This window comes from Hemicordylus capensis, chromosome 16 (assembly GCF_027244095.1).
Source record: "Hemicordylus capensis ecotype Gifberg chromosome 16, rHemCap1.1.pri, whole genome shotgun sequence".
In the NCBI taxonomy this organism is placed as follows: domain Eukaryota; kingdom Metazoa; phylum Chordata; class Lepidosauria; order Squamata; family Cordylidae; genus Hemicordylus; species Hemicordylus capensis.
Genome location: NC_069672.1, coordinates 1,475,554 through 1,503,399, shown reverse-complemented (window position 1 = coordinate 1,503,399; position 27,846 = coordinate 1,475,554). Strand labels below are relative to the sequence as shown.

Here is a 27,846-nt window from a genome sequence, read left to right as displayed (position 1 = left end):
CTCACCCCTTTTGTTATGAAAACCGCTTCTGGGAGCCGGTTTGTTGAAAAGCAGGATGTAAATATTTGCAATAATATTCTAAATCACAACATGACAGGCCACAAGCCGGCTGGGTGGACTCCAGACTCACAAAGCAAGCTGCTTGGTTCCCTGCCACTCAGACCATCACTGCATCCAGCTGGGAATGGGCTTCTCAGTCTGTGGGCAGACAGAGCGGGGACCCCTCCCACAGAGCAGCAGTTCCCCACCTGCTCCAAAGCCACAGGCAGCTGGATGCGCCCCACTTGTCTGGGGCCAGGGGGAGAGGCGAGTGGGGCACCCAAGCGACTGCCGCTCGGTGGTGCTGAAAAGCCCCCAGCCTCCCTGCCCCCTATGCCCCCCACGGCCACCACCAGCAGGGTCTTCCTCCGGTTGGGCCTCGTCCCACCCCTCGCCTCCCCCAGGAGGCTTTCCTTGCTTCTGCGAGTGGATTGACGGGGTTGAGGCAAAAGCAAGACAGGCTCAAGAAAGGAGGTCAAGCAGATGCCTTACGTCGGTGTGCCTCCTCCTGGCCTTCTTCTTGGGCAACTTCAGGGCTGAGCTCTTCCTGTCCCTGCAAGAGACGAGAGGGAGTTGGGAGTTTTAAAAGGGCGGGCGGGTGGGCGGGCAGGCGGGGGCTTCTTCCCCAACCCCCTCGGACAGCCCTCTCTCCCTCAACTCAGCTGGGGAAGGGAGGCAAAGTTGTTCCAGTGCTGGAGAGATTTCTGCCCCACCTGCCCCCAACTTGAGTTCCCAGATGCTGTTGGACTACAAATCCCAAGGGCCTTTGGCCATGGTGGCTTGAGGAGAGGAGAGCTGGTCTTGGGGCAACAAGCATGAATTGTCCCCTTTGCTAAGCAGGGTCCAGCCTGGTTTGAATTTGAATGGGAGACTGCAGTAAGATATTCCCCTGAGGGGACAGGCCACTCTGGGAAGAGCACCTACGTGACCTACATCGGGGCTGCTCAGCTTCGGCCCTCCTGCAGATGATGGCCTACAACTCCCATAACCCCTGGCTACTGGCCACTGTGGCTGGGGATGATGGGAGTTGTAGACCAGAAACAGCTGGGGAGGCCTAAGTTGAGCAGGCCTGACCTACATGCTTGCCTGCAGAAGGTTCCAAGTTCCTTCCCTGGCAGCATCTCCAAGATAGGGTTGAGAGAGACTCCTGGCTGCAACCTGGGAGAAGCTGCTGCCAGTCTGGGTAGACAATACTGAGCTAGATGGACCAAGGGTCTGACTCGGTAGAAGGCAGCTTTCTATGTTCCTATGGCTAGGAGCGATGGGATTTGTAGTCCGACAACATTGGGGACCCCGGTTTGAAAACTTCTGGTTCCCACGCTTTTATGGGACCTCCATCCAGCCGTCCTGTATATCATGTGGTACAGGTCTAGGTGGACCACGCCATTTTAGACTCCGGGGTGGGGGGGGGGTGCACATTTGTACGCTCCCTCCATGAAGGAACAGCTCCTCCCTGCACACTGACAACGAGAGTGTCAAGGAGAAGACAAGCCTAGCCTCTCCCTCCCCGAGAGGCTCGCCCTCTAGGCAAGGAGCATCCTTCCTGAAGTGAGGACTCACCCCTTCCCATCCATCAGCCCGTCGTCGTCCTCTTCCACGTCCGAGGCGGGGCTGGTCCGTGGCGGACATGACCGCGTGGAGACATTCCGTGCCAGGATGGGGCCTGGAAGGCAGAAGTCGTTGCCGCGTTATGGCCCGCCTCTGGCTGCGTGCCGAGGGTGGGAGGGAGGACCCCCCCCCCGTGGCTCCCACCCTCCCTCCCGGAGCGTCCCAACTGGCAGAGATCGCTGCCACTACCAACTTTGTCTCCAAAGTCCTCCTTTCCGGGAACCACCCAAGGATGGGGCATATGCAAGCCAGGCTGCCAAGGATGGAACCTGGGACTGTCAACGTGCAAGTCCTACAGTGGACTAATGTCCTAAAACGAATGGCAGGGAATGCCCACTGAAACTGGCCGTTCGGAAATTCCATGCACCCCTATGGCCATTTGGAAGGACCCAGGGCATTTCAACGGGCATTCCCAGGCACCCGTGTTCGTACATCCCCCAGAGCAGCAGTGCTCAACGCTGGGTCCCCAGATGTTGCTGGACCACAACTCCCATCACCCCGCGCCTTTGCCCTTGTGGCTGGGGATGATGGGAGTTGTGGTTTGCAAAGGGCAAGGGGACGATGGGAGTTGTAGTCCAACCACATCTGGGGACCCAAGGCTGAGAACCTCTGCCCAGGAGTCTACAAAGTCAGGGGCACGGTGTCAGCCTAGTGGAACAGGAAGAGAGGAAGCGGCCTTCTACTGAGTCAGACCCTGGGTCCATCTAGCTCAGGTCTGTCTGCACAGACCGGCCGCGGCTCTCCAAGGTTGCAGGCAAGAGCCTCTCCCAGCCCTCCCTGGAGATGCTGCCGCCAGAGGTCGAACCCAGGGCCTCCTGCATGGGAAGCAGAGTGCTTCTGGTGGGCGTCTACATGGAGGAGCTGCTCTGGGCCCCCGCCCGTCACCCTATGCAAATGCACCCACCCCACGGCACAGCCTGGCCTCCATCACCTTGCGGCGGCAGGTCAAAGCGGATGTGGCCGTCAAAGTGCATGGCGCTGTGGAAGCGTCCGTCACACGTCTCACACAAGTGGAGGGGGCTGTTGTGGTTCAGCTGCTGGCACTCGGCGTGATGGCATACCTGGATTGGGAGGAGAGAGAGAGAGAGAGAGAGAGAGAGGCGCCATGAGGCAAAACCCAGCAGGGCCTGGTGGCAGTCCTCCATTTCTGCTGGACTGACAGCTCCCTTCAAGACAGGGGTGGGTAACCTGAGGCTCTCACAGGAACAGAGGAAGCTGCCATAGACTGAGTCAGACCATAGGTCCATTTAGCTCAGTGTTGTCTACCCAGACTGGCAGCGGCTTCTCCCAGGTTGCAGGCAGGAGTCTCTCTCCCAGCCCTATCTCGTTGGAGATGCTGCCAGGGAGGGAACTTGGAACCTTCTGATGCTCTTCCCAGAGGGACTCCATCCCCTAAGAGGGGAATCTCTTCCAGTGCTGACACTTCTAGTCTCCCATTCAAATGCAACCAGGGCAGACCCTGCTTAGCTAGGGGGACAAGTCCTGCTTGCTACCACCAGACCAGCTCTCCTCTTTTCTTAGAAGGCGGCTTGCCATCTGCAGTTCTCTGCAAGCCCGTGTATGAAAAATAATTAACCGTTTTTTAAAAAAAGAAGAAGTTCTGCTGCCCAGTTAATCAGAGGCTCCCTTTAGTCAATGAAAACCTGTTCAACCAAGCCGTCAAAGTCATCTAACAACTTAGCAGTGCTGTCGTGCTTTTTATTTATAGCTCCTTTCCTCGTGGCTCTTGCAAAATACATTTTCGTTCCTTCTCCTCATTCCTTTAGAAACCTCCCGGTGGCTTCAGTGGGTTTCCCAGCCACACACCCACAGGACTGCGAAGATGCTAAAGCAGTGGTGCCCCTGGACCATTTGATGGGATGAACTTCAAAATCCCTCCCCCCGCCGTTAAGAAAAGCGACAACTCCTTCCTCCACACCCCAGTATCACACCTGGTTGCAATCTAGACCAGAAACTTTCTCTCTGATCTGCCTGGGCATTTCACCCCCTGCAAGGCGGCATTTCACCTGAGAGAACATTCAAAAATGGCACCCCCTCCTGCAGTCTGGAGTGGTACAGTCCTACCACCACTGCAGGACTCTACCACCTCGCTCAGTCACACGTGCAGCAACCAGCGACAAGGAAACCCACAGCACAGATTTGCTCGACAGCCACACACCATGCGCTGCGCCATGCGCCCCCTCGCAGGTCTCGGATCGGTCCCGCCTGGCGCGGACAACACCTTGGTGCCCCGTTCCATGTGAGGAAGGGGAAGAAAGCAAAACCACGACGATGCACGACTGCGTGGGACGAGCGGCTGGCACCACTCCCGTTCTGAATGGGACACAAACGGGCTTTCCCCACAGAAAACAAGGCCCCGCGGAAGAAACCCAGGGGCGGGATCCACTCTTGGCCTGCTGGCTGCAGAGCCAGGCTCCTGAGCTCGGGCTAAGGCCGAGGGAGGAGAGGCAAGCCTGGCGCGCGGTCCTCTTTCAGCCACAGCCCCCACGGCGGCCCCTCCCTGAAGGGGACAGTTGGCCAGGGCCAGGCAAAGCCGCCCCTGCCCCGTGTCTCTCGCAGGGGGCTCCCCAGCCTTGGGTCCCTGCTAGCGGTTGGACTATCACTCTCCTCAAACCCCACCACCACCAGCACCTCAACGGCATTTTCAGAAAGCTCCTGCCTGTCAGGGAAGGGCAGGAGTGGGATTCCAACCTACCCACAACTGGGCATCCCCATTGGGGCCGCAGCTCAGTGGAAGGCCAGCCGCCTGGCATGCAGGAGGAGGTCCCAGATTCAACCCCTGGCAGGTAGGACTGGGAGAGACTCCTGCCCGGAGCCCCCGAGAAATGCTGCTAGTCAGTGCAGACAACACTGAGCGAGACGGACCAAGGGCCGGGCTCGGTGCGCAGCAGCTCCCTAGGTTTCTGTGGTTCCAACAGCCTCTGGGGTCCCAAGGCTAGGAACGCTTTCTCTGGCAAGTCTGTCTGGGCTCCTCCGGCTGACACAGAAATGCGTCCTGCGCCTCTCCGTCCCTCCGGCTCTGGCACCACGCCTGGGGGTCCATCTCACCCCCATCCCCAACCCCACTGACATGGTGACCATGCGGGGAAAGCCGCGTCCTCCTCCCCCTCATCCCGCCTTGCCTGCTCCGCCTGGGCCCTCCCCCCCCCTGCAGAAACAGCAGCAGCGGAGTGCAGTCCTCGGCTGCCTGCGCAGCGATGGGCTTGTCTCTGGGCTCACGGAGAGGCTGCCAGCCAGCTCCAGCCTCCCAGCCAGCCCCCCCCGCCCCCCCCCCCCGGGCAAAGGAAGCCAGCGTCTGCAGCGAAACAATGCAGGCCGGCAGCCCCAGCGCTTCCTGCGATTGTGAGCGGGCTGCAACATGGGGGCTATTTTTAAATGCACAGCCAGGCCTGGAGGGCAGGGCAGGAGTGTGTGTGTGTGTGGGGGGGTGTTGCTGGTGCCCTGTGACCCTGGAGGCCCCTGCCCCACCATGCCCATTGATGGCAACAAAGCAAGTTCTCTCAGGGCTGCCTGAACAAACCACAGCCAAGACCCCCACCCCCCTTCCTGCAAACAAGGGGGGTGGGAATGCTGCGAGCAGAACTCCCCCCCCGCTCCCCCCCCCACACACAAGCATTGTGCTCAATTCCAAACTGAGAGGCATATATACGATCTGCCAGCAACTGAGCTGGTCCATCTGGCCTTCCACCTTCTACTCGGGCTGGCAGCCCAGCCTGCTTGGTCTTGGGGGGTCAGCGTTCTCTTCCCGTCCTGCCCGGTCTGAGCTCTTTCTGCTGCAGAATCTATTTAGGGCGTCAGGACATGCAATGCAAATGGGGAAGAAGAAAGAAAACAACTGCATGGAAAATGTCCCTGAATTTTTTCTGGGAAGTTTTCCAATTCAAAATTTCCTGGCAAGCCCACAGCTCTGCCTACCTCACAGGGCTGTTTTGAGGACAATAGGGAGCGAAATAATGCATACCACCTTGAGGAAAGGCAAGATAAAAAGGCTCTCAGCATGACATAATCCATGGGAATTACCATCGCCAGGACAAAACAAGTATCCAAAAATAATCAAAATTAAAGTTTCCATAAGAACAGCAGGAAGCCTCTCTAGTCCAGCCTCCTGTTCCCCACAGTGGCCCACCAGATGCCTCTGGGGAGCCCACCGGCAAGAGGTCTGTGCCTGCCCTCCCTCCTGCTGCTGTTGCTCCCCTGCAGCTGGTACTCAGAGGCATCGTGCCTGTGAGGCTGGAGGTGGCCCACAGCCACCAGACTAGTAGCCCTCGATAGACCTGTCCACCATGAATCTGCCTAAGCCCCTAGCTTTGACATCCAAACTTTATAGGTGAAATTTAGAATTCAGAATGTGAAATTTGAGTGCTTAGACTTGTTGGTGCTTCTTGATAGCCTTGACAGGCTCAGATACAGAATCTCATAAACGGCCACCAAATACTAAAGGTCATTGCATGTCCTCTGTAAATACTATCAAACCACTGCATGTCCAACTCCCAAATACTGAACTCAAATATTGCAGCATGCCAAATACAGGTATCAGATATCCAGGGAATATTCAGCAAATATCTGAGATTTCAGAGAATATTTGACATCAACACAATTTTTCTGAGCAAATTGTTCCAGCTGCAGCTGTCAGATCTCCACTCGCTGTTACACGCCAGGCAGTGCCAAAATACTGACTGCTCCTTCATACCAGCTGTCAGATACTATCAAGCGTTACAGAACCCCCAGGGGGGCAAAGGAGGACGCCCACTGGCAGAAATCCCTCTGACTATCCACACACCCAAGGCACGCCCATCCCAATTTGCAAAAGAGAAACTGGGGGAGAATTGTGTCCAGGGCAACTGGATGGCCGCTTTGGCATATGAGGAGGCGACACTGCACAGCTTAGCACGGTGGTCCCGCCTTGGTCCTCCTCTCTGCCAACTGCTCTTCTGGGGCCTACATCACCTTGGCCCTCTCGGGGTCTCACGCAGAGGCAGCCGAAGGCACTGTGGGGCCAGAAGCGAAGAGGCACCACAGCACAGACGCTCTCGCCGCCTGCCCCGGTGGAAGCCGCAGCCCCCTTTAAAACCAACCCTTGCAAGCTTTGGAAGTAGCACTTTTTGGTGGGGAGGCAAAGCTTGTGAGGGTCAGCTCAGTGGCCCCAAAGAGCTGCGCCAAGGATTAGTCGGGGGGGGGCCTCGCTGCCCTGCCCCAATAACCTGCCCTGGTGGCACGGGCCCCCTCTCCCGCACGTGTTATGACAGCACATTGGGTGCCATGTCAGAACGGTTGCACAAGCATCAATGCAACCACACGGCCCCTGAGGGGAAATGAGGAAGACACACCTGAACCTCACGCCCAAGCAGAGAAAGCACCGCCATGCCTGGCAAGCTAGAGACAGACGCAGCCTTGGACAAGGATGGAGGAGAGTCCCATCCACACCAAGGCAGGCAGCTCTGGCGCCATCCCTCCACCCGCAGTGGCGGGGCGCAGGGAGAGCCCATCTTCGGCCCCGGAGGACCCCCGCGGCCATCTTTCCATGGAGGCACCAAGTTCCCGTCCTTAAGATTCCCCTGACTGACAGCAAAATCTGGAAAGCCAGAGGGAGGCCCGTGAGAAGGGCCAACCAGCAGAAGATGGGGGCGGGCGGGCCAGAGTGCCTCGCACAGCTCGGGGCCCCTCCCCACAGAGCAAGAGATGGAATGAGCCAAGGCGCCCCCTGCACAGACCCCAATCGCGTCTTCTTTTTCTGCTCTCTGTTTAAATGGCCTGCCTCGCTCCAGGTCCCCAGAGTGACACGTCCTCCTCCGGTGCAGGAATCACGGCAGCTCTCGTTTGGAGAGGTTTTGTGCCGCATTCCAGATGAACAGCGGCCTGCCCAGCCAGAGGTGCACCGACATAATGCCGGAGCCCGGACCTCAAGGCCTTTGCAGGCCCCCCTCCCTTGCAAATGAAGCATCCTTATGTTCCGCCCGGCGACCACACCACCACCCGGGACAGACTAGAGAGGACTGGGGGCCCCGGGGGGGGGGGCGGTGGAGGCCCTGGACTTTGGCCCCGAAGTCCAGGGGTAAGGGCGCCTCTGAGGCCAGACCTCCGCGTCTCAGAGAAAGCCCCGAAACAGAGAGACCCCCCCTCTGTGCCCGGCAGCCGCCGCAGGGCTGCCCTCAGGCAGGTTCAGGCTGCCAGTCCGTCTGTCCCAGGCACCGCGGCTTCCGGGAGAGCCCGCCACCCCCTTGCCACGCCCAGGGCGCCCCCCTCCCAGGCCCGACCCCTGCACCCCTGCAGCTGGCGACGCTGGCGCTTGTCCTGCCCTCAGAAGCGAGCACGGAAATCTGGGCGCTCTCCGAAAGGTTTCTGGTCCTGTACAAACGCGACGGAGCCAGAGAGGATGTGGGGGGGGCGGAGGGAAGCGGCAGCCATGGAAATGCCAAGTGGCCCCGTCGGCCAGGGTCAGGAAGCCCACCGGGGGGGGGGGAGGAAGCAGGTGGCTCCCCGCCTGGCCTGCGGCGCTGGAAGCACCAACGCCAGCAAGCCTGGCCCAGTCCCCACTGCAAAGCGGCTGCACTGCCCGTGAGCCCTGGCGGCGGGGGGGGGGGGGCGGGCCAAGGGAGGAGCACCCGGCAGCTGCCGCCGGAGCACCCTGCTGAATTTTTAAACAGCTGGGAGGCCACCCTGAAAGGGAACACCGCCTGCCCGGGGCCCGGCAACAAGCAAGCGCCTCGTGGAAGAATGCGGAGGGCTCGTCCTGCCCCCCCCCCCCGCCCGCCGACTCACTCACCCCTCTCCAGCCAGCCTCCCAGCTCCGGCCATCCTCTGCCGGTGGCCACAGGGCCGGCTCTTGGGACTAGCCCGGCGGGCGCCCCCAGGCTCAGGAGCGCGGCTGCCCGTGTCTCACCGGCGCTAGTTCAGAGGGATTTGGGGTGGAATCCCGGCCGGGACAAACACTGACTCAGTAGGTGGGGCGTCTTTGGGGCTGGCCGTGAGTGAGTAAGGGCCTGCAGCCCGCTCTTGCCCGCCTGGGCCCAGACAGGCGGCAGTTTTTTATGACTGGCTGAGGCCCCGGCTGAGCCGCCAAGGCGGGCCGCCTGCTTGCAGGCACATGCCTCTTCCGCCTCGGCCGGGCTGGCCCTCCTTCCCCGCCTCCCTCCCGGCTGGAACCTAAGCCTGCAGGCCCTGGCAGAGGCACACCTCAGCACCCAGGTGGACGGCCGCCGCCGCCGCCTCGGTAACCAGCACCAAGCGCATTCGGTTTCCACAGAGCCGGGGAGCTGCAGCGTGTCTGCTGGGAGGCCGCTGCCGCCGCCGCCAGCCTCCCTCTGAACAAACTGCAGGCGTGCTGCTGGGTCAGGCCAAAGGGGGCCCACCACCCAGACGCCTCCAAGAAAGAGGCAAGGGCCCCAGGGCTCCCCACTGGCTTATCCCCAGCAACCAGTATCCAGCCACTGATAGGGCGTGAAGTGGCCGGACCCCCTATTCAAGCCGGATCTTAGATCCGTTGCAGCTTAGGGCCGTCTTGTGGCAGTGAGTGCCACAAAGTAATTATGTGCCGTCTGATGTCCTTGCTATCATCTGTCCTGAATCAACTTTATTGGGTAACCCAATCTTATGGGAGGGGAAGAAAAATGTTGCCTCTCTCTCCCCCTCTGGGAGGGAGCGGCAGAGCCTCTGCCTTGCATACAGAAAGCCGTAGGAAGCTGCTGTATACTGAGTCAGACCCTTGGTCTGTCTAGCTCAGTGTGGTCTACCCAGACTGGCAGCGCCTTCTCCAAGGTTCCAGGCAAGAGACACCTTGGAGATGATGGATCTGCATGCAAGCAAGCAGGCGCTCTTCCCCTCAGGGATGGAATACACAGGGCGTCTCCCACTGAAATGCAAACCAGGGGGACCCTGCTTTGCAAAGGGGACCATCCGTGTTGCCGCCCCACAGCCTCTGGGGAGCCAAGCTTGGGAACCTGAGCCGGCCCTGGGATTCCCCCCTCACTCCGCTAGTCCTCTGCCACCGACTGCACAGACAGGCTTTCCTAGGAAACCCTCCGGCTGATGACTCAGGCCAGGGGAAATCTCCCGGAGGTGAGACATGCCACTGTAAACAACTCTCCCGCTGCTTTCGCACACACAACACTGGACACCGAGGTTGCCTCCTCTCCTCACAGAACACTCCTCAGTACTCTTGTCTGCACGGACTAGCAGTGCGCCCACCCCGGTCTCAGAAAGTGGTCTCTCTTTCTTTCCCAGCCTTACCTGGGGAGGCTATCAGGAAATGCACCTGGGAGGAGAGCCGGCCTTGCGGGAGCAAGCAGGACTTGTCCCCTTTGCTAAGCAGGGTCCGCCCTGGTTTGCATTTGAATGGGAGACTACCTGTGTGAGCACTGCAAGATCAGAGATCTGTGGAACAGCACCTGCCGGCTTGCATGCAGAAGGCTCCCGGTTCCCTCCCTGGCAGCATCTCCAAGATAGGGCTGAGAGAGACTCCTTCCTGCAGCCTTGGAGAAGCCGCTGCCAGTCTGGGTAGACAGTCCTGAGCTAGATGGACCAAGTGTCTGACTCGGAAGAAGGCAGCTCCCTCTGTTCACATTAAGACCTGACCAGCTGGACAATGGGTGTGACTCCAGAACACTTGGCCCCTCCTGGAGGGCGACCCAGAGAAAGGAGCAGCCGCCACGGCCTTGTTTGGGGGAAGGACTCAGCTCCCAGACCCTCTTTTCAACATCTTCAGAATATATGCAAGGAAAGATCGTCAGAGCTCTTGCAGGGGGGCCATTTCCTCTCCACGGCTGCATTCTGCATCCATCACTGAGCTGACCCTAACTTGGCCCTCTTGACCAGCTGCCAGGACTGGGAACTGCAAGCCAAGTGAAATGCAGCCGAGCCATGCCCGCTGTCTGTGCGCGCATGCACATGCCAGCCTAATGCGCGCGCGCCCAGCTCAGGCGTCAGGGCGGGATGGCTGTGCGGTGCTTGCAGTCCACAGGCAAGCACTTCCCTTGGCAAAGGAAAGCACTCCGCAACTGCTCAGAAGCACACTGCTTTTTGACAGTCATGTGTCTCCCCTTGAGGGGGAGGAGCTCTGCACATGCTCAGGGGCCGGCACAACTGCCCCAGTCGCTTTTGCACCCTCTGTGGCCATTCAGAGGCAGAGGGGCCATCCTTCCCGTGCCTTCCCACCTCAGCTGTCCAGAAGCCTGGTCTGAAACATGCTGGTGCGTGAGATGGAAACCCCCAATGAGAGCCCCCCCCCACACATACACACACACCACGCACGGCACACACCAATTCACAGGAGGCCCAGTCCAAGGAGAGGCTTCCCTGCTCACTGGGTCTGGCGCAGAAGCCCTCCCCCACGGATGAGGCCTTGGGGATCAGGGGCCCCCTTGCCCTCTTCCTTCCCCAACCAGCCCCTCACCTTGGCCCAGCCTGCGGCTGCCAGGAGGCTTTTCCTCTCCCCGCCCCCCAGGGAAGATTTCCCCTCCGCCTGAGCTCTCTGGCTGGCAGCAGCCCAGAGGTCATTGCTCGCCTCCTGCAGGGAGTCCCAGCAGCTCAGGGCCAGGTGCTTCTCTCCATGGGGCAGGTAACTTCAGCCTTCCTTGGCGGTGTGTTTGGATGTGTCTGGGTGAGAGAGTGCTCAAAGTTCAGGGGGAGTGACTCAGAGAGAGCACCCAGCAGCCAGGAAGCTTTTGCCGCGGGATGATGAGGCAAGCCGGGACGCACCCACGTCACGTGGTGGGGTGACCTCGGGGAGGGGAGCCTCGGGCCTTGGCTGACCTCCGCGCTCGCGGCCTGCTCTGCCGGGACCATTCTGGCTGCAGAAGCCGCCTGCCGCCTGCCTGGGAACGAGCAAGGAAGGAGCAACCCAACAGTGTGACGCCGCCAGGCATGGAACAAGTGCAGCAAAAGCCCTCCGGGTTGTCGTCACCCACACAAACCCAACGGGTGCTGTTACTCCCCAAATGCATGTGCAACTCGCTCTGTATTGTAAACCAAGGGTGGCCAGCGTTGGATCCCCCACTGTGGTTGGACTACGACTCCCATCATCCCTATTGTGACTGGGGGTGATGGGAGTTGTAGTCCCGCACCAGCTGGGGGGACCTAAGGTTGGGAACTCCCATGCTAGGGCTGTATGACTCCAATAAACAGCAATAAGAAAAGTGTGCCTGTCTATGCCGTCCTCAGAAGGGAATGTATTTCTGGAACTGACAAGGCAGTGAAAACCTGTGTGTTTGTTTTAGAACCAGGGAGGAATTCTTGTTTATAAACAACCCCTGAGCCTGAAGGCAAACAACCCTCCCGGAAAGTTACACTGCAGCAGAGAGAGAGAGAGAGAGAGGAAAAAGACTACGAAGAGCGAGAACGCTTTCCTTTTTAAAGAAAGAAGACAATGACTGAGCTGGCCGAGAAACAGTCAGAACCGAGTGGAGGCAACATGTGGACCGGTCAGCTTTTCTGCCCAAGAGTCAGAATCATGGCGGGGAAGAGATGATCATAGGAACACGGCAGACTTTAGAGAAGAATCGTAAGAGAAGCAAGGAGGAGCCATGGAGGCCCAGCCTGGCCGCACAGAGAATGCGCCCTCCAGGTAGGGTGGCTGGAGCTGCCTGCAGCGATTCCTGGGGACCCGCCCCCCCTCCCCCTTCAAATGGACCTCCCAACATTTCCCACCAGATCCAGCTCTTCAAGCCTCCAGAATGGCTTCCCACCGTCCTCTGGAGAGGGATGCTCAGTCCCAGGCCAGGAGGAGGGGTTCTCCCCTTAGCGGCTCGTGCTCTGGGCTAGTCTCGCCACAGGGGCCTCCCCAGTCTCAAAACACTGTCTGCGGGGGGGGGGGCCTGCAGAGAGGGTCTGCAGCCCGCAGTTCATACAGGCACATGTCTCAAGACCACCAGAACTGGTTTGAAGGGAGGCCGCCCGATCCCTCGGAGGCGTTTTTTCAAATCAGCCAAGAGATCTGGCACTTACTTTTATCCCAGCTTTTCTCCACGGAGCTTAGGGCGGAGGACAGCTCTCCCCACCGCCCCCCCTTTCTCTCTGACACACACACACACCCCACACCCTTTGAGGTAGGACAGGCAGAGAGCAGAAGCGGCTTGTTCCAAGGAGCCGGACCGGGGGTGGGGGGGCACCCAAGGAGGCAGCCGGAGTTCCTCCTCTCTCCCCCCCACCCAAGACACATGCCGCCTGCAGACTGGCCATCCGCAGCTCCACCTGACAGATGGCCAGCCTGCAGGCAGCACTGGAGAGGGGGGAGGGAGTAATCACCCCAGCCGCCCCCTTGGGCACCCCCCACACACACCCCCACTCCTTAGGACCAGCCGCTACTGGCAGAGAGTGAGCAAGTGGCCCGAGGTCACTGATAAGCATCCTGGCCAGTTTCCGGTGGGCGGGGGGGGGTTGGATCTGGGACTCCCCAGGGCTCCCGGGGCACTCTAACCACTGGGCCATCCCATCGCGCTTTCCCACAAAGCCAGTCAAGCCGTGACTCAACTGAACGTGGCAACTCTTGCTCAGAGATCATGTCGAAACTGGCCTTCTGGATGGCGTCTGGATGGAGCCGGGAGGCGGCTTTGCACACAGAGGGAGGGGCAGCCGCTGTGGGGCCAGAGAGGGCCAAGGCAGGCCGCCAGGCTCCTGGGGGGAGGAGGAGGGGCAGAGGCTGCGGAGTGAGGAGGGCCCGGCTGCCCCTGGCCTCGGGGGCCACTCCAGCCACTTCCACGCAGCCAGAGGCTGGGGAGGGGCCACGGGCCAGGCATGGGGAGGGGGGAGCCAGAGCCCCAGCCCCCCCCAGCCCCCCCAGCAGGGCTCTGCAGCCCCAGAGGGGTCTCCGCTGCTCCCTCTCTGGGTGAGACAAGCAGAGCTGATGCGATGACGCTGAGCGGCCGGAGGGGCGGTGTGAGAGAAGGCGGCCACACGGGGGCAGCTCCAGGCCGCCTTGCCCCATGGCCCTGGTTGGCTGGGGGGGCGCGGGCGGCCCCCTTTTCAGGCTGACCCGGCAGGCTTGGAAAGTGGCAAGGGGAGGGAAGAGGGCTCTCCTCTCCTTGCGCTCCTTGCAGGCATCCCCAGGAGGGCGTGAGGAGAGGCAAAGCTGGCAGCGGGACAGCCGTGGGGCACCTTGTGCCCCCCCCCCCCCGTAGCCTGCCCCCAGAGGCAAGAGCCTTGCCTCACCCAGTGCAAAGGCTGCTCCCCAGTTCCCGGGAGGGCAAGCTGAGAGCACCCAAGACCCTCCTCTGCTTTCCCGGGAGGCTCTCCAAGGGGCTCCCTGATCCCGGCCCAGACCGGGAGGGCAGCCCTGCCCAGCCATCGGCTCTCTTCCACTCAACTCTGCTCCCTGCGATGCTTCCACCAGAGGAGCTGGGAGCCAGATCCGGCGCCCCCATCAGGTGGGGGCTGCCAGGCACAGCATGGCAAAGCAAGAAGCCTGGGGTCACGTTGGCTGGGCCCGGCAGCCTCTGCGCTTTCCAGGCTAGCCCCTCGACAGCAGCCAAATGCCTCCGTTCAGGCAAATCGCATTCGAAACTGACCACCCGGAAAACACAGCCGCTTCTTTACGCCGGATACACGACGTCCGAGCTCTATCTTGCGGCAACTAAATGCAAAACAAGGCATCGGAAATCTGACCGGGACCCTGCTGTCCGCGTCGGGACCGAGGTGTCACGCTGCAGGAAGTGGGGAAGCCCACTTCCGAGAGAGACGTCCTGACGCCCCCCCCCCCCGTGGCAGGGTGTGATCTGGAAAGCATCTGGCAAGCATCCCTGCACACACCTGCTCAGACACCCGCTGGTCACATCTTCACACATCCCATGTGGAGGCAGACACTTGCAAGGAGCCCTGAAGTCCTTCGTCAACGGGGCAGACCTATAGGCTGGGCACCTCTCTTGGGGGAGATCGAGCACAAGGAGGAGGCTCACGAAGGAGGAAGCGTGACCTCTGGCAGGATATTCCGGACAGGGACTTGGCAACCGGGGGGGGGGGGGCAGGAAGGACGGATCTGCTTCATTCAGGGCTTTGGGGTCCTTGCCAAGAGCGCTCCCAGCCGCACAACGCATGGCAGCTTGGAGGGGTGGAGGTGGCTGCTCCAGCCTCCCCAGGCCGGGGTGGTTAGCCTTGGGTTCCCCAGATGTTGTTGGACTACAACTCCCATCATCCCAATGGCCTTCGGTCATCAGTCCCAGGCAGTTTTTAACCCTCTCCCCTCCTGGGGGGGGCAAACCTTCTAAGCAAATGGCTCAACCCCACCTTCCCTCCCCATGCCCGGGGAGCAAGGGAGGGCTGTGGATCCTCAGAGCCAGATGACGTGTATCAAGGCCCACCTCGTCTGGCCCTCAAGGCTTGCTTGAATGGAACTGGCCACCAGGGCGAGGGTGCAGAGCATCATGAGGCCGTGTTTCTGCTGGAAAACTTCTTGAACACACCTTCACCCCAGTCCACAGATTCTGGCCATCATCTTTGAACACACAGATCTGTGTGCGGGGACCTCAGCATGTCCAGGCGTCAGGCGGTCAGCATTCATTTAGCAGTGGCAGGTGACAAAGTTCAGAAAAGGGTGCCAATGGGGATGGGCCCTCGCTGAGTGGCGGAGAGTGTCTGCTTGGCATGCAGAAGGTCCCCGGTTCAATCCCTGGCAGCATCTCCAGTAGGGCTGGGAGAGAGACTCCTGCCTGCAACCTTGGAGAGCTGCTGCCAGTCAGTGTAGACAATACTGAGCGAGATGGACCAAGGGTCTGACTCAGTCGACAGCAGCTTCCTATGTTCTGTGTTCCAATGAGTTCAAAACATCTGAGAGACACCAACTTAAGCAAGTGAGCCCATTCACATGCTCCAGGGACTTTTACACACAGCAGGTATTACTGCGAGTTTCCAGGATGCTTTACTGCAAACCCAAAAAACCAAACACAAATAGTGGATTTTTTTCACCCCGGATATAAATCGGGCTGCACTCTTAACATGCTGTGAAAAACCCAAATTGTTTGTGAAATGCTCCCCGATAACTCACAGGGCCTTCAGGATAAATTTGGCTGATATGTGACACACACACACACACACACACACACACACACACACACACAGAGTCTGGAGGAGATGCAAGCTAAAGGGCTTTACAAGTCCCGTGTGCAAAACCTCCAGGGCAAGTAAGAAGGGGTTCCCACCAGGACACCAACTTGCCTGGAGCTTATTTTGAAGCACAAATACACACCCCGATTGAAGCACACAAATCCACACCTGTGGCTGCCAAGTCACCACCCAAAGACCATGCTTAGCGAGCGGCAGGCCTCGCACCTCACACAACACCCTACCTACTAATATGCCTGCACAGGCAGGCCCAGCTAACGAGGCAAATATTAATCTGCCTGCCCCGCCAAGAACCCTTCTAGGCTACTCCTTCCGCTTCACCGCAAGGAGAACCAACAGAATCCGGCTGCTGCCCTCGCGGTCACCAAGATTACTGTGCCATCACCGTTTGTTAATTATTAATAATCTCTTCATTTATAGAGCACCATCAATGTGCATGGCACTTTTTTAAAAAAAAAGCAAAGGAAAAGATCCCTGCCCCCAGGAGTCTACAGTCCCAAATCTGGCACAGAGAAGACAAGGGAGGAAGTGGAGAGACGGAGGCAGGAGTGATGTGATGGGATACGTATAAAACCAGAGTCAGACACAAATTCATCACAAAAGCAACAGCAGAGCAATAGTCCTGAGTGGAGAGAAGGGATCACACAGTGCCTACCCTTCTGCTCCCCACATTTTCATAACTTTTTTTTTTTTTAATGAAGTCAATTTCTAGTCCTTTTACTCAATGAGATAGAAAGGGTGGTGTCTAAAAGAAGCATTTCAACCAAGTACAAACTAAACCTGCTTTCAATGTTCTAATGACAGGATGTGAAGTCCTGGCATGATTGATTTTATTCTCATCATGAGAATAAACTTTACTTAAATTATTTAAGACAGTAGACTCCTTGAACCAAGGTTATCTTGACTTATGATGCCCCTTGGAATGCTGTGCCCTAGGACTTCCCAAGAACAGGCCCCCTGGCAGAATTTTGCACCAGTAGTTCATCCTCCTTTAAGTGACTGACTAGAGTGCCTCTGGGCACGAGCAAAGTGTCTTTCACGGACTACTGCATGCAACTCCTATATAGGAAAGAAGCCCGTTTCTAGCTGAAAGGCAAATATTAGGCCAGGATACTCGGGTTGCATGCATGTCAAAAGCACAAATCCCCTTTGCTGACACAAAAGCAAGGACCACTCATCCTGCATTGACCACATTGCTATAGCTGTGCTGGAATATTAAAAAGTACCACCACGGATGCTCTCCAGACAGGGATGCTCAAGCCAGGGGTCCCAGGTGTTGGACTACAACTCTCATCATCAGCCATTGTGGCAGGGCATGGTGGGAGTTGCAGTCGGGACCCGAGGCTGGGACGGTCTGGGTTGATCTTTAAGGTGCCACCAGCACAGCCCTCCTTTCTGCAGTTCTTGCCCAGGTTCCCTTCCCCACCTGGCCCACCTGGGGCCTTCCTGAAGTCTGCCTGCCAGGAGCTCTCCAGGCCTCAGCAGCTGCAGCCCTGGACTCTGGGATTTTGGAGACGACACCCCCACCCCCCCAAGTCCAGCATTGCCGTGGGGAAGGCCTCTCCATCCGGCCCGTCTGGTGGGAGCCCTTTGCCTTCCCAGCGTGCCGGCCAGGCCTCCGAGAACAACTCCACACCTGCCCCAGGGCGGCGCCCACCCACCTGCCTGCCTGGCCTCCAGGATGTCTCCGCCGCCCAGGCGTTGCTTCCTCCCGGGTTCTGCACATCTGCCAGGCTGGCGCTGCTGCGAGCCAGAGCGCGGAGCGGGGTCCAAATCCACCGCCCGCCCCCCCCCCCCGGCACAGCTCTGCCAGGATATATCCGTCCCGCCCAGAGACAAGTGTGGGGAGCGGAGGAGAGGAGACGGCGTCGCGCGGCAGGCAGCCTCCACTGGGCAGAGCAACGCGGGTCCCAGTTCTGGTCTGCCGCGACCCGGAGAGGAGAGCAACGGCTGGGATGCGGGCCGTCGGGGGCGACGGCGTGCATCCGAGCACCGGGGCGGGGGGCGGGATGCGCCCCCGTCTCCCCAGGGAGGGAGGCCCGCACCCAGCTGCCCAGCGCCGGCTCGCCCGCTAGCCACGCGCCCCTCCACTCGCTTGGGGGGGGCGGCCCGCCCCCCTGCCTGATGTGCGCGCCGTGACTCACCAGCCGGAGGCCTCCTCCTCCTCCTCCTCCTCCTCCTCCTCGGGTGGGCAGCCTTTCCTCCGGGGTCGCTCTGCCCGCCTCGCGGGGCGCCTTGCCGTCTTCTCCCAGCCGCCGCTGCCTGCTGGCCCCGTCCAGAGCCGGGCTGCTCGGCCACGGGGACCCGCCTGCTCCTCGGCTCCAGGGCAGCGGCGTCTCGCGCCCAGCCAGGCTTCCGGGGGCCCCCGCGCAGCCCCCGCGCATCGCTCGCCCTCTCACGCTGCGCAGCGCCCGGCCGGAGGAGACAAAGCCATGGCCAGCCCGGCGGCGGCGACGACGAGGAGGAGGAGGAGGGTGGCCACGGCCGGGATCGAGCCCTCCGCCCGCCCAGCAGGAGAGAGGCTGGAGGCGCGCACCACTCCCCGCCTGCTGCGCGCCGGCACCGCAGCCGCGGGTGCGCGCTCCTCGCGCGCTGAAGACCGAGAGCCGCCGCCGCCGCAGCAGAGGCCGGCTTGCGACTCAGGCGCGGGAGCCAGAGACAAAGGGGCGGCGGCGGCGAGACACCGTCTGGCCGGCGGCGGCGCGAGCAGCAAGCCCGAGGGGCCAGCCAGTGCGCGGCGGCGGCTCCTTGCGGCCAGGCTGGCACGGCCGGATCCTGCGCAGGGGGCTGGTGGCCAGCGCCAGCGCCGCCTGCAGTTCTCCTCTCCCTGCCTGCCTGCAGCCCTTGGAGGGGAAGGACCAGAATTCCTGACCGGCTTCAGCAAAGCAGCACTGAGGAGGACTCCCCCCACTGGCATCCAGAGGACAAGCACACTTGCCTTGCCCCATTGTGTGTGCACACACCATTCATGCGTGTGCTATTGAGGACGGACGGACGGACACACACACACACACACACACACACACACACACACACACACACACAGAGTCTCCCTGCCTGGGGTACCCGAGCTGGAGGTGTATGACCACCAAAGGATTGCACCACGTTTTTAAAAGTTGGGGTGGGATCCAGATCGTGTCCTCAGGGGAATATCACACCCACCCCCCCAGCCTTCCCATTCAAATACTGCTTCTTTTTCTCGGGCCTTGCGCCCCCTCAGGTACTGGGCCATTTATATGCAGGGCAGGAATCCAGCATGATCTGCACTGCAAGGGAGGCGCTGAGCCAAATGGCAAGAACAGCTCAGTGCCTGCGGGAGACCCAAGCAGCTGTGGGTGACTCCCCACAGGGCACGAGGGGCGGATGGAGCCCCTGGTGGAAGCAAGGCGGGAGGGGACACCCTTAGGGGCACCTCATTAGAGGAGAGCTGGTCTTGTGGTCGCCAGCATGAAGTGCCCCCTTAGCTAAGCAGGGTCCGCCCTGGTTGCATATGAAAGGGAGACTAGAAGTGTGAGCACTGGAAGAGATTCCCCTCAGGGGATAGAGACGCTCTGGAAGAGAAGAAGGTTCCCAGTTCCCTCCCTGGCAGCATCTCCAACGAGATAGGGCTGGGAGAGAGACTCCTGCCTGCAGCCTTGGAGAAGCCACTGCCAGTCTGTGACGACAAGACTGAGCTAGATGGACCTATGGTCTGACTCAGTATATGGCAGTTTAGGAACATAGGAAACTGCCATATACTGAGTGAGACCATAGGTCCATCTAGCTCAGGATTGTCTACCCAGACTGGCAGCAGCTTCTCCAAGGTTGCAGGCAGGAGTCTCTCTCAGCCCTCTCTTGGAGATTTCACCAGGGAATGAACCTGAAACCTTCTGCTCTTCCCAGAGCCATCCCCGGCTGAGGGGAATATCTCCCAGTGCTCACACATCAAGTCTCCCATTCATATGCAACCCTGCTTAGCTATGGGGACAAGTCATGCTTGCTACCACAAGACCAGCTCTCCTCTCCAATATTCCGATATTCCTAGTTGGGGTGGGCTCCTCATAGCAATCAGACTGTTGGACTAGGACCGCAAAGACCTGAGTTCAAATCCCCGTTCAGCCACAAAGCTCATGGGGTGATCCTAGGCCAGTTGCTTTTCTCAGCCTAGCCTAACTCACAAGGCCTCTCACCAACTGCAAGGGTTCCCTATTCTGGGAAAACTTCGCAGTTGGCGATTTCACAGTTGGCAAGCCGCTGAAATCAATGGCAAATGGAGTTAAGGGAATCGTAGTTGCAAAAAGACCAAAGAACACAGTTAAAAATAGAAATAAATCCCTCCAAATCCCCCCAAATTTCCATGAGTCAGTAAGCAGAGTGAAGGGGAATCCCAAAAATCACTGCTGACCCCCCCATCACTCATGAACTCCTGAAAATCACCCAAGCCCCCAAAATCAACCCCTGGCCCACAGAAATAATGGGGGGGGGAACACCCAAATTACCAAGAAATCTTGCCAAACCATGGATACTCGGTTCACAGTTGGCAAGACCAGCCACAATTTCTGTCGCGGCTACTTAAAACCGCGATTGGGAAACCCGCAGATGGCGAGGGAGAACTGCAAATGAATAATGCCCACAGTCTCTCCAAAGTGGCCATCCTCTCAGAATTTCAGGGTTCTCAGGCTCCCACCCACCCACACACCCCAGGAGAAACCAGAATGCTCTCCAAAATTGCAGGGGGTTCTTCCCAAGGGGAAATTTGGAAGAATTTAAATAGGAGATCGCCTAGAGTGGACTCTCCAAAAAGAATGTGATGAGTTGTGGGGAAACCCCCTGAGGAAATCCTCCCAAATGTCTCCTTGGGAGGAACCCCTGAACTTCGTAGAGATTCTCGGCTCTCTTTTTAGAGATCCAGGCTATCTCACATTTTAATTCAGAACAAAAAGGGTCTTCTTCAGAGGCCAAGAAAGCCATGGTGGTGGCAATGCCTGGCTGCATCTCCATCATCTTGAAACTTTTGCAAATAGCAGGAGGGAGGGGGGCAAATGCAGACTTGAAACCACAGCATTGGGGGGCAGTGGGGGGGCCTCTTTTCCTCCTATACTGTTTTCCTGATGAAAATTGCCCTCCCGGCTACTTTTTGCCTCCGTTGGAGAAAGAAATATGTGCACACATGTACATTTTTCAACAGGAAAATAGAAAGGGGGTCGGATCAAAACACCTTCCCAGTCCCAATTCTGATCAGGGGGTGGGGGGTCCATGGCTGAGGGTGGAGAAGATGCCTTGACACATCTCTGCTGCCATTTCTGGCTTGCTCTCTCAGAGATCCGAACGGAGGAGGCTGCATGAAAACACCCCGGAAGTCTCACCCAGTCCTGGGAGCCACAGCAAGGGAGACCCCCCAACTCCACCCCGGAAGACAGAAAGGTTCGAAGAAGGTTCGCCCTCAGACCCCTCGGCCCCCTTCTCCAGCCACAGCTCTCTGGGGTCTTTCGCCGAGAGGCCTTGTTCCAGAGCCTGGCCTTTATGGGGGGAGGGCTCACAAGTGGCTATGGGAGACGTGGGCACATCTCCGTGGCCCTGGACTCCTGGAGCGGCTCCACTAAAAACAGAGGGCGGCACAAGCCTGCCCGTTGTGCCAGCCAAACTCTGACCCCATTGTGGGGGGGGAGGCAAATATTCCTTGGCCAGCCGGCCGCTTCCTTTCCAGGAGCAGCACAATAGCATCGCAGCCATGGGAGGGGGGGGGAAGGGATGCGCCAGCTGGGCCTGGTGGGGGCTGCTGCTGCTGCCACTGCGAGCTCAGAACAAGAGCATCAGTTCTGCGAGCCACACAGGAAGCTGCCTTATGCTGAGTCTGGCCCTTAGGCCGCCTAGCTAAGAACTGCTCACACTGACGGGCAGCAGCCATCCCACCCCTACCTGGAGAGGCTGCCAAGAAAGCGGGGCTCTGCTGCCTGCCACAGAGCGATGGGCCCTTCCGTTGGCTTCAGACCAGAAGAGGACAGTTGGCTGCCCCTCCTTCGGCAACATGCCCCAGCCCCTGGCCACCATACCATGGTCCTCCAAAGTTCAGTTCAAGTGTTATGCCCAACACTCCTGAGTGTCCAGGGTGCACAAGCACAGTTATTTGCACGTTATGTTGAACAGAGGTATCACAGTGCATTCGAAAGGGCCGGGACCCAGGTTCACTTTTCAAAGGATCGCAGGTACCGTCATTCACGCAGCTCTCAAGCCCTCCTTCTCATGTGAGAGCTGCCCTTCTCCCCTTCCCGTGCCAGGGTGTCAGAGAGCCACATTTCTGAACGGGGGTGGGGTGGGGGGAGTGCCTCTTGTCTCCAGCGCACACGCCTAGAAACGCAGAGTGCATGAGCCCAATGGTGACCCACAAGGGTGCTTTCCGGATTGCATGCTATTCGGCAGGAAAATGCTTCGGCTTGCCAGGATCGTTCTGAAAACGTAAATCGCTTGCGCAGCCCCTCCTGCCACGGGAAAAGGCAGGTGTGTGTGTGTGTGTGTGTGTGTGTGTGTGTGTGTGTGTGTGATGCACCTGCAACATTGTAGGACTAAAACGGAAGGATAAAATCTGAAAGAAGGCCTCGGAAAGGTGAGCGGCACCTTGCTGACGGCGCAGGGACTGTGGTGTCGAAAGACGGGCAGTACAGAAGCACAGTCGTGACACTGTCGTGGTGTGCGATCTGGAAAGCGCCCTGCAGGATCACCCGCTGCCGATCACACGCTGGGTGCCCTGCAGTAGACACTGCAGAGATGCCTTGAACTCCAGCAGGTTGTCAGGAAATCACACAGTCCTTCTCGTGTGTCTGGGGCCAGCCAAGTCACGCTGCCCTGGTTGTGGCAAGGTGAAGAACTTCAGCTGAGGAGGACGGGGAGGGGGGGAGCTTTAAGCTGCAGGCTTTGTGAGGAGTGTGGCCAGCATGCTCTTAGCAAACACCCCCATCTGCTGGCGCATTGTGGAAGTGCTGCCACAAAAAGACTCAAATATTCAAAGGAAATATCCAAACTGAATATTTGCTCTCAGGAGCACAATACCGTCCCTGGGAACTGCCCTGGGTCCAGCCAGCACAGGGTGCCAAATGGACAAAGATCAGGTGACCTGTTGACAACTAAAAGAACATTAGGTTGCATCATGCATGGAATTGCTCAGAGGCTTAGCGAGGGCAGCAGGCCAGGCAGAATGTTCCAGCGGTCACAGCTTCCCATTGGCCCTGTGCCTGCAGCCTACCACAGCACAGCACATTCAGCCACTGAAAGCTGCTGGTGAAGGCAGGGGGAAAACCAGGGCCTTGCAAGGCAGCAAGAGGTTGTGGTGCACCAGGGTCCTCAAGCAGCAACAGTCTATCTGAGCCGTGAGAATACAGGCATTTCAGCAGCACCTTCCGGCCTGTAAGGTTGATTTAGGCGGAGAGATTTTTTTCTAGAGGGTTGAAGATGAGTTTGGGAGCAAGGTCCCTGCTCGTAGTGTGAATACATCGGTGATTTCTCCAAGTAGCTCAAGTCACGAACAATTTAAAAAATTGCTAGAGCAATTGCGAATGTCCTTCACTGTGGCTTCACCTTTGCAGGCCAGGCTGCTGAGAAAGGCATAGGAGCAGCCGAACCAAGGCACAAGGTGGCAGCTCACACAACCTCATTCTCCCCGCTTGTTTCCACCTTTCCAAGGAGGTGGGGGAGGGAGGCCTCTTAGGAGCCCCCACCCCAGAGCAAGGGCTTGTGGCCAGAGCCAGGCCGCCACACCACACCGTCTCATGCCCTGCCGGCTGGAGGTCAATGGCGAGACTGTTCCCCACATCGGCCCCTTCCAAGAGTCTGAGGGCAGGGATTTGGGTCCCCGGGGCTTGGGGCTAATAGCCACCAGCTCTGTGGGGCCAGGAAAAACACACCAGGCCTTGGAAAGCAAGAAGTCCCTTGCCTGTGAAAAGCAGGCTCACTGCTGCTGCCGCCGGTGCCATCCCAGCAGGGGTAAGCAGGGTTCAGTGCCCCGCTCCCTGCGGCAGTTATGCAAGAGGTGGGGAAGGCCCAGGGGCCACCAGGACAGCTCCGAACAGCAGGCTCTTCATCCTGGGGTTGGCTGCCCCTGCTGAAGCCCACGGCTGCACTCCTCGGGATGGCAGCGGCCGAAAGGGCTCAGTGGAGGGTTATGGAAGGCGCTCCGACATCTCCCGGGCATCCGCTCAAGTGGATTTGGACTCCTTCCAGACACACACACACACACCCTTGCCCTCTTGCTCCATGCTCAGATGCAGGCATGAAGAGTACACTCAGGGCGGTGGCGGGTGGCTCGCTCCCATCCATGGCGGCTGCTTATTAGGCAGGCCATGCAAGGCCTTCGCAGTGCAGACCCACTCTCTCTCACACACACACCCCGACTTGCTCTCATCCCCTTTCACAGCCATCCAAGCTGGGGCCCTTTGCTGTATCAGGTGGCAGTAAAATGCCACACATCAATTATGAATGGTGCGCAGGAAGACCGGCCTTCCTGGGTCTGCCTGGACGCGGCCGCCAATCAGCCTCGCTGGGCGCCCACCAGCTCTGGCGCTGGGAGGGAGTGGGGTGGGGGGGAGACACCCTTGGCCCTCGCCGCTCTCTCCACTTCCTTCACGTCATGCATCGCTGGCAAACCGTGATCAGATCCCCTCTTTGAGCGGTCTCTATTCGAAAACAGGGGAGGCGTCCAGGCAGCGCAAATGGGGGGGATGTGAGCCATTTCCAAAAAGACCCTGGACCTGGAAAAACTCCCCAGGGCCACAGTCAAACATCAGGCCCATAACGGACAGAGCGTTAGAGCAGAAGTCCTTGCAACGTGCCGGGAGGCATCTCGTCCATGGGGAGGGCGCTGTGCACGGCAGCGGGTGCCTGCAGCCACATTCGCCGCAGGGGCTCCATCAGGCCACTTTCCAGAATGCCCACTCAACGGTGGCAAAATTCTTCGGTTCAGGCAAATTGCATTCAAAATATAAATGGCAAAGCACCCAGCAGGGCGTCTTCCGGACTATGAGATTTGCCGCGGTTAAAGTGTTGCAAAAGTGCAGTGGAATTAGGCAGTGGTTTGAAAACAGGGACACAGAGGCTTGGATGCCGTTTTCTGTGCAACACGACAGGGTTTTGGCTGCCCGTATTGCCGGCCACTGAAGCGGATTTTCCGGGCAGGAGGTGTCCATATTCCACCTGGGCCACATTCACTGCCCCCCACTCCTCCTCCTCCTCCTCCATTTCCAGCCAATAGGGTCACAGGTGGGGAACCGCTGACGCAATGGACTCTTTTATGAACATTTCTTGGTGCTTTTGTGCAAACTTTCTCCTTTGCGCATGCAGAAGCACCCAACAGGTGGGGCATGAGACCAATGGGGGAGAAGCCTCACGAAAATTAACAACCGGAAAATACAGCAACCTTCTTATGCCAGACGTATAACATTATAGCCCTCTCCGGACCCCCAGCACAGTACCTCCAGTGACTGTTGCTGGTGTCTATCTTATATTTCTTTTAGATTGTGAGCCCTTTGGGGACAGGGAGCCATCTTATTTATTTATTTATTTATTATTTTTCTGTGTAATGAGCCATTTTTGGAAGGGCGGTATAGAAATCGGATAAATAAATAAATAAATAAATAAATAATCGACATAGCAATACCAGGGGATAGCAGAATAGAAGAAAAAGAAATAGAAACAAATCACCAAATACAAAGATCTACCAACTGAAATTGAAAGGCTGTGGCAGAAGAAGACCCAAATAATCCCAGTGGTCATTGGCGCCCTGGGTGCAGTCCCAAAAGACCTTGAAGAGCACCTCAACACCAGAGGGGCCACAGAAATCACCATCAGCCAGTTACAAAAAGCAGCTTTACTGGGAACAGCCTTTATTCTGCAACGATATCTATAACCATTGACAATAAAATTCTGGCATCCGGTCCTTGGGAAGGACTCGATGTCTGGATAAAACAAACCAGTCAATAACACCTGTCTGACTGTGTAAACAAGAAATAATAAAAGCAATAAATCACAGTGATTAAATCTAGAACAAGGCATCCGAAATGTGAACGGCACCCTGCTGTCAGCATAGGGACTGCAGTGTCACAACCTGTGACCCTGTTTGCAGGGTCTAATCTGGAAAGCGCCCAGGGGTGTCCTGAGCCACAGCTCGGCCTCTTAGCAATAGGCGACACAGAATGGTCCAGCACCATGTTTTTCAGGACATCAGAAGCACACGCACCAGCCTGCCCTCCCAGGAAAAATGAACTGATTTCTTGCCTGAATTGTACTTTTGCAGAAAAATTGAGATTCTCAGGAGCTCAGATCTGGTGCAGCTAATTTAACATCACCTGTGGCTTTTCTTTTTATTTCTTTTTGCTTGCACAGAATTGTGTGTGTGAGAGAGAGAGCGCGCCCTGGCTGTGGTCTGGTGTCTTGTACTGTATTTACCTGAATCCAAGACTAGTTTTTTTCCCAGGTTTCCCCCCTGCTAACTGAACAAAGAGGCCCCTTTTCAAAATCAAAGTGGTGATTCTCCTTATTGAGCAGGGGGAGAGCAACTGGCCCTCTCCATCCCCAGCACAGCATCCCTCCAGGGCAAGGACGTAGCAAGGTTGGAGTGGGCCCAGAGACAAGATTTTAAAATGGGACCCCTGCTCACTGAAGCTCAGCTCATGAAGTAAAGAAATCTTAAATGAGGCTGAATAGTGGTAACAAAAAGGATAGTGTGTGGTGTTTTATACACACACACACCACCTATGTGCCACAATAGAACATCATCCTAAATTGTTTTTTAAAATGTTTTGTAAATTGTAGATGATGCAAGTCATTTAATGGTCCTAGAGAAAGACCTGCTGTTCTAGTAGCTCCAGGTCTTCACACCCACGTCGGTTTTGGAGGATGAATCCAACTGAAGGAAGCCCGGGCAGGTCATGTGACTTGTCTCTGGGGGGCCCCCCCAAGGCAGTGGGCAACTGTCTCTCCTTGCCCTATGATAGTTATGCCCCTGCTCCAGTGGCTGTTGCTGGTTCTCTTATGTTTTCTTTTTTTAGATTCTGAGCCCTTTGCGGGCAGGGATCCATCTTTATTTATTTATTTATAGTTCTCTATGTAAACTGCTTTGGGAACTTTTGTTGAAAACCAGTATATAAATAGTAGTAGTTTTTTTAATATGAGAAATCGGAAGGTAATCTTAAATTCAGAGTCCTGTTCCTTTGAGTAAATGCAGGTATGACCAGTATATAACCTCTACTTTTTAAGGGGGTTGTCTTCAATTCAGTGTCATCTTTGATTCAGGTAACTACAGGTATGTGTCGTTCACCCCCATAAGAATTGATATCATTCCCTTTACAACTTGGGAGAGAGAGAGAGAGAGAGAAAGAGAGAGATCTGGCGAAACCTCCCCTTTGCCTCCCTGTAAGTAGCAGGCCCCGAAGGCAGCTGAGTTTCCCCTTTCCGTACCCTGCCACAGTGATGTCCATATTTCCTCGTTGCCCCTTCCAGAGTAAGCAAGCGCGTGAGCATCTCATCTCAATAAACACATCAGCCCTGCGTGACTGCCTAGAATAACAGATGGCGGCCAGCGTGCCAGAGCTGCTAGCCTAAACAACCATCTCTCCTTGGGCCTCTGGAAGCGTCTCCACATCCCTGAAGGACGGAGTCAGGCCACAAATCCCAGCGGTGCATCTGGGCATTCATTATGGAGAAATGCCCTCCACAGAGATCTGCAGCACCCTTGCCAAAGCAAGCACTCTCTTCTGGGCTGGCCCACAGCACCAGGTTTCTGTCTGAACAGGCTTGCTATTCAGATGGAATGCAGTTGGCAGGAGAAGGGCCAGGATCATAAGAACGTAAGAACAGCCCTGCTGGATCAGGCCCAAGACGGCCCATCTAGTCCAGCCTCCTGTTTCCCACAGTGGCCCACCAGATGCCTCTGGGGAGCCCACAAGCAAGAGGTCTGTGCATGCCCCCTCTCCTCCTCCTGCTGCTCCCCTGCAGCTGGTATTGAGAGGCATCTTTCCTCTGAGGCTGGAGGTGGCCCACAGCCACCAGACTAGTAACCACAGTAGTCACTCAAGAGCCTTTGGTGGGGAACTTTGTCAAAAAGCTTCCAAAAGCTTTTTGGAACCAGATCCCCTTTACCCACATGCCTGTTGACAATCTCAAAGAGCTTCAAAAGGTTCGTGAGGC

At 57.7% G+C, this 27,846-nt stretch overlaps 1 protein-coding gene across 5 annotated transcripts in view; it reads right to left on the bottom strand.

The window, feature by feature from the left end:
* Positions 1-27,846, bottom strand: part of PLEKHG5 (pleckstrin homology and RhoGEF domain containing G5) — a 108,511-nt gene that overhangs the window by 39,753 nt on the left and 40,912 nt on the right. The window contains exons 1-4 of one of the 5 annotated variants that reach the window (XM_053281171.1): positions 17,838-18,267; positions 2,552-2,708; positions 1,600-1,702; positions 532-592 (exon numbers count right to left, since the gene is read on the bottom strand). In XM_053281171.1, coding sequence (XP_053137146.1) covers positions 532-592; positions 1,600-1,702; positions 2,552-2,708; positions 17,838-18,077 — 561 coding nt within the window. In that variant the 5' untranslated portion in view covers positions 18,078-18,267. Of the gene's footprint in view, positions 1-531; positions 593-1,599; positions 1,703-2,551; positions 2,709-17,354; positions 17,466-17,837; positions 18,268-27,846 lie in introns of those variants that run through there. The other 4 variants (XM_053281172.1, XM_053281169.1, XM_053281170.1 and 1 more) reach the window with 4 other exon arrangements.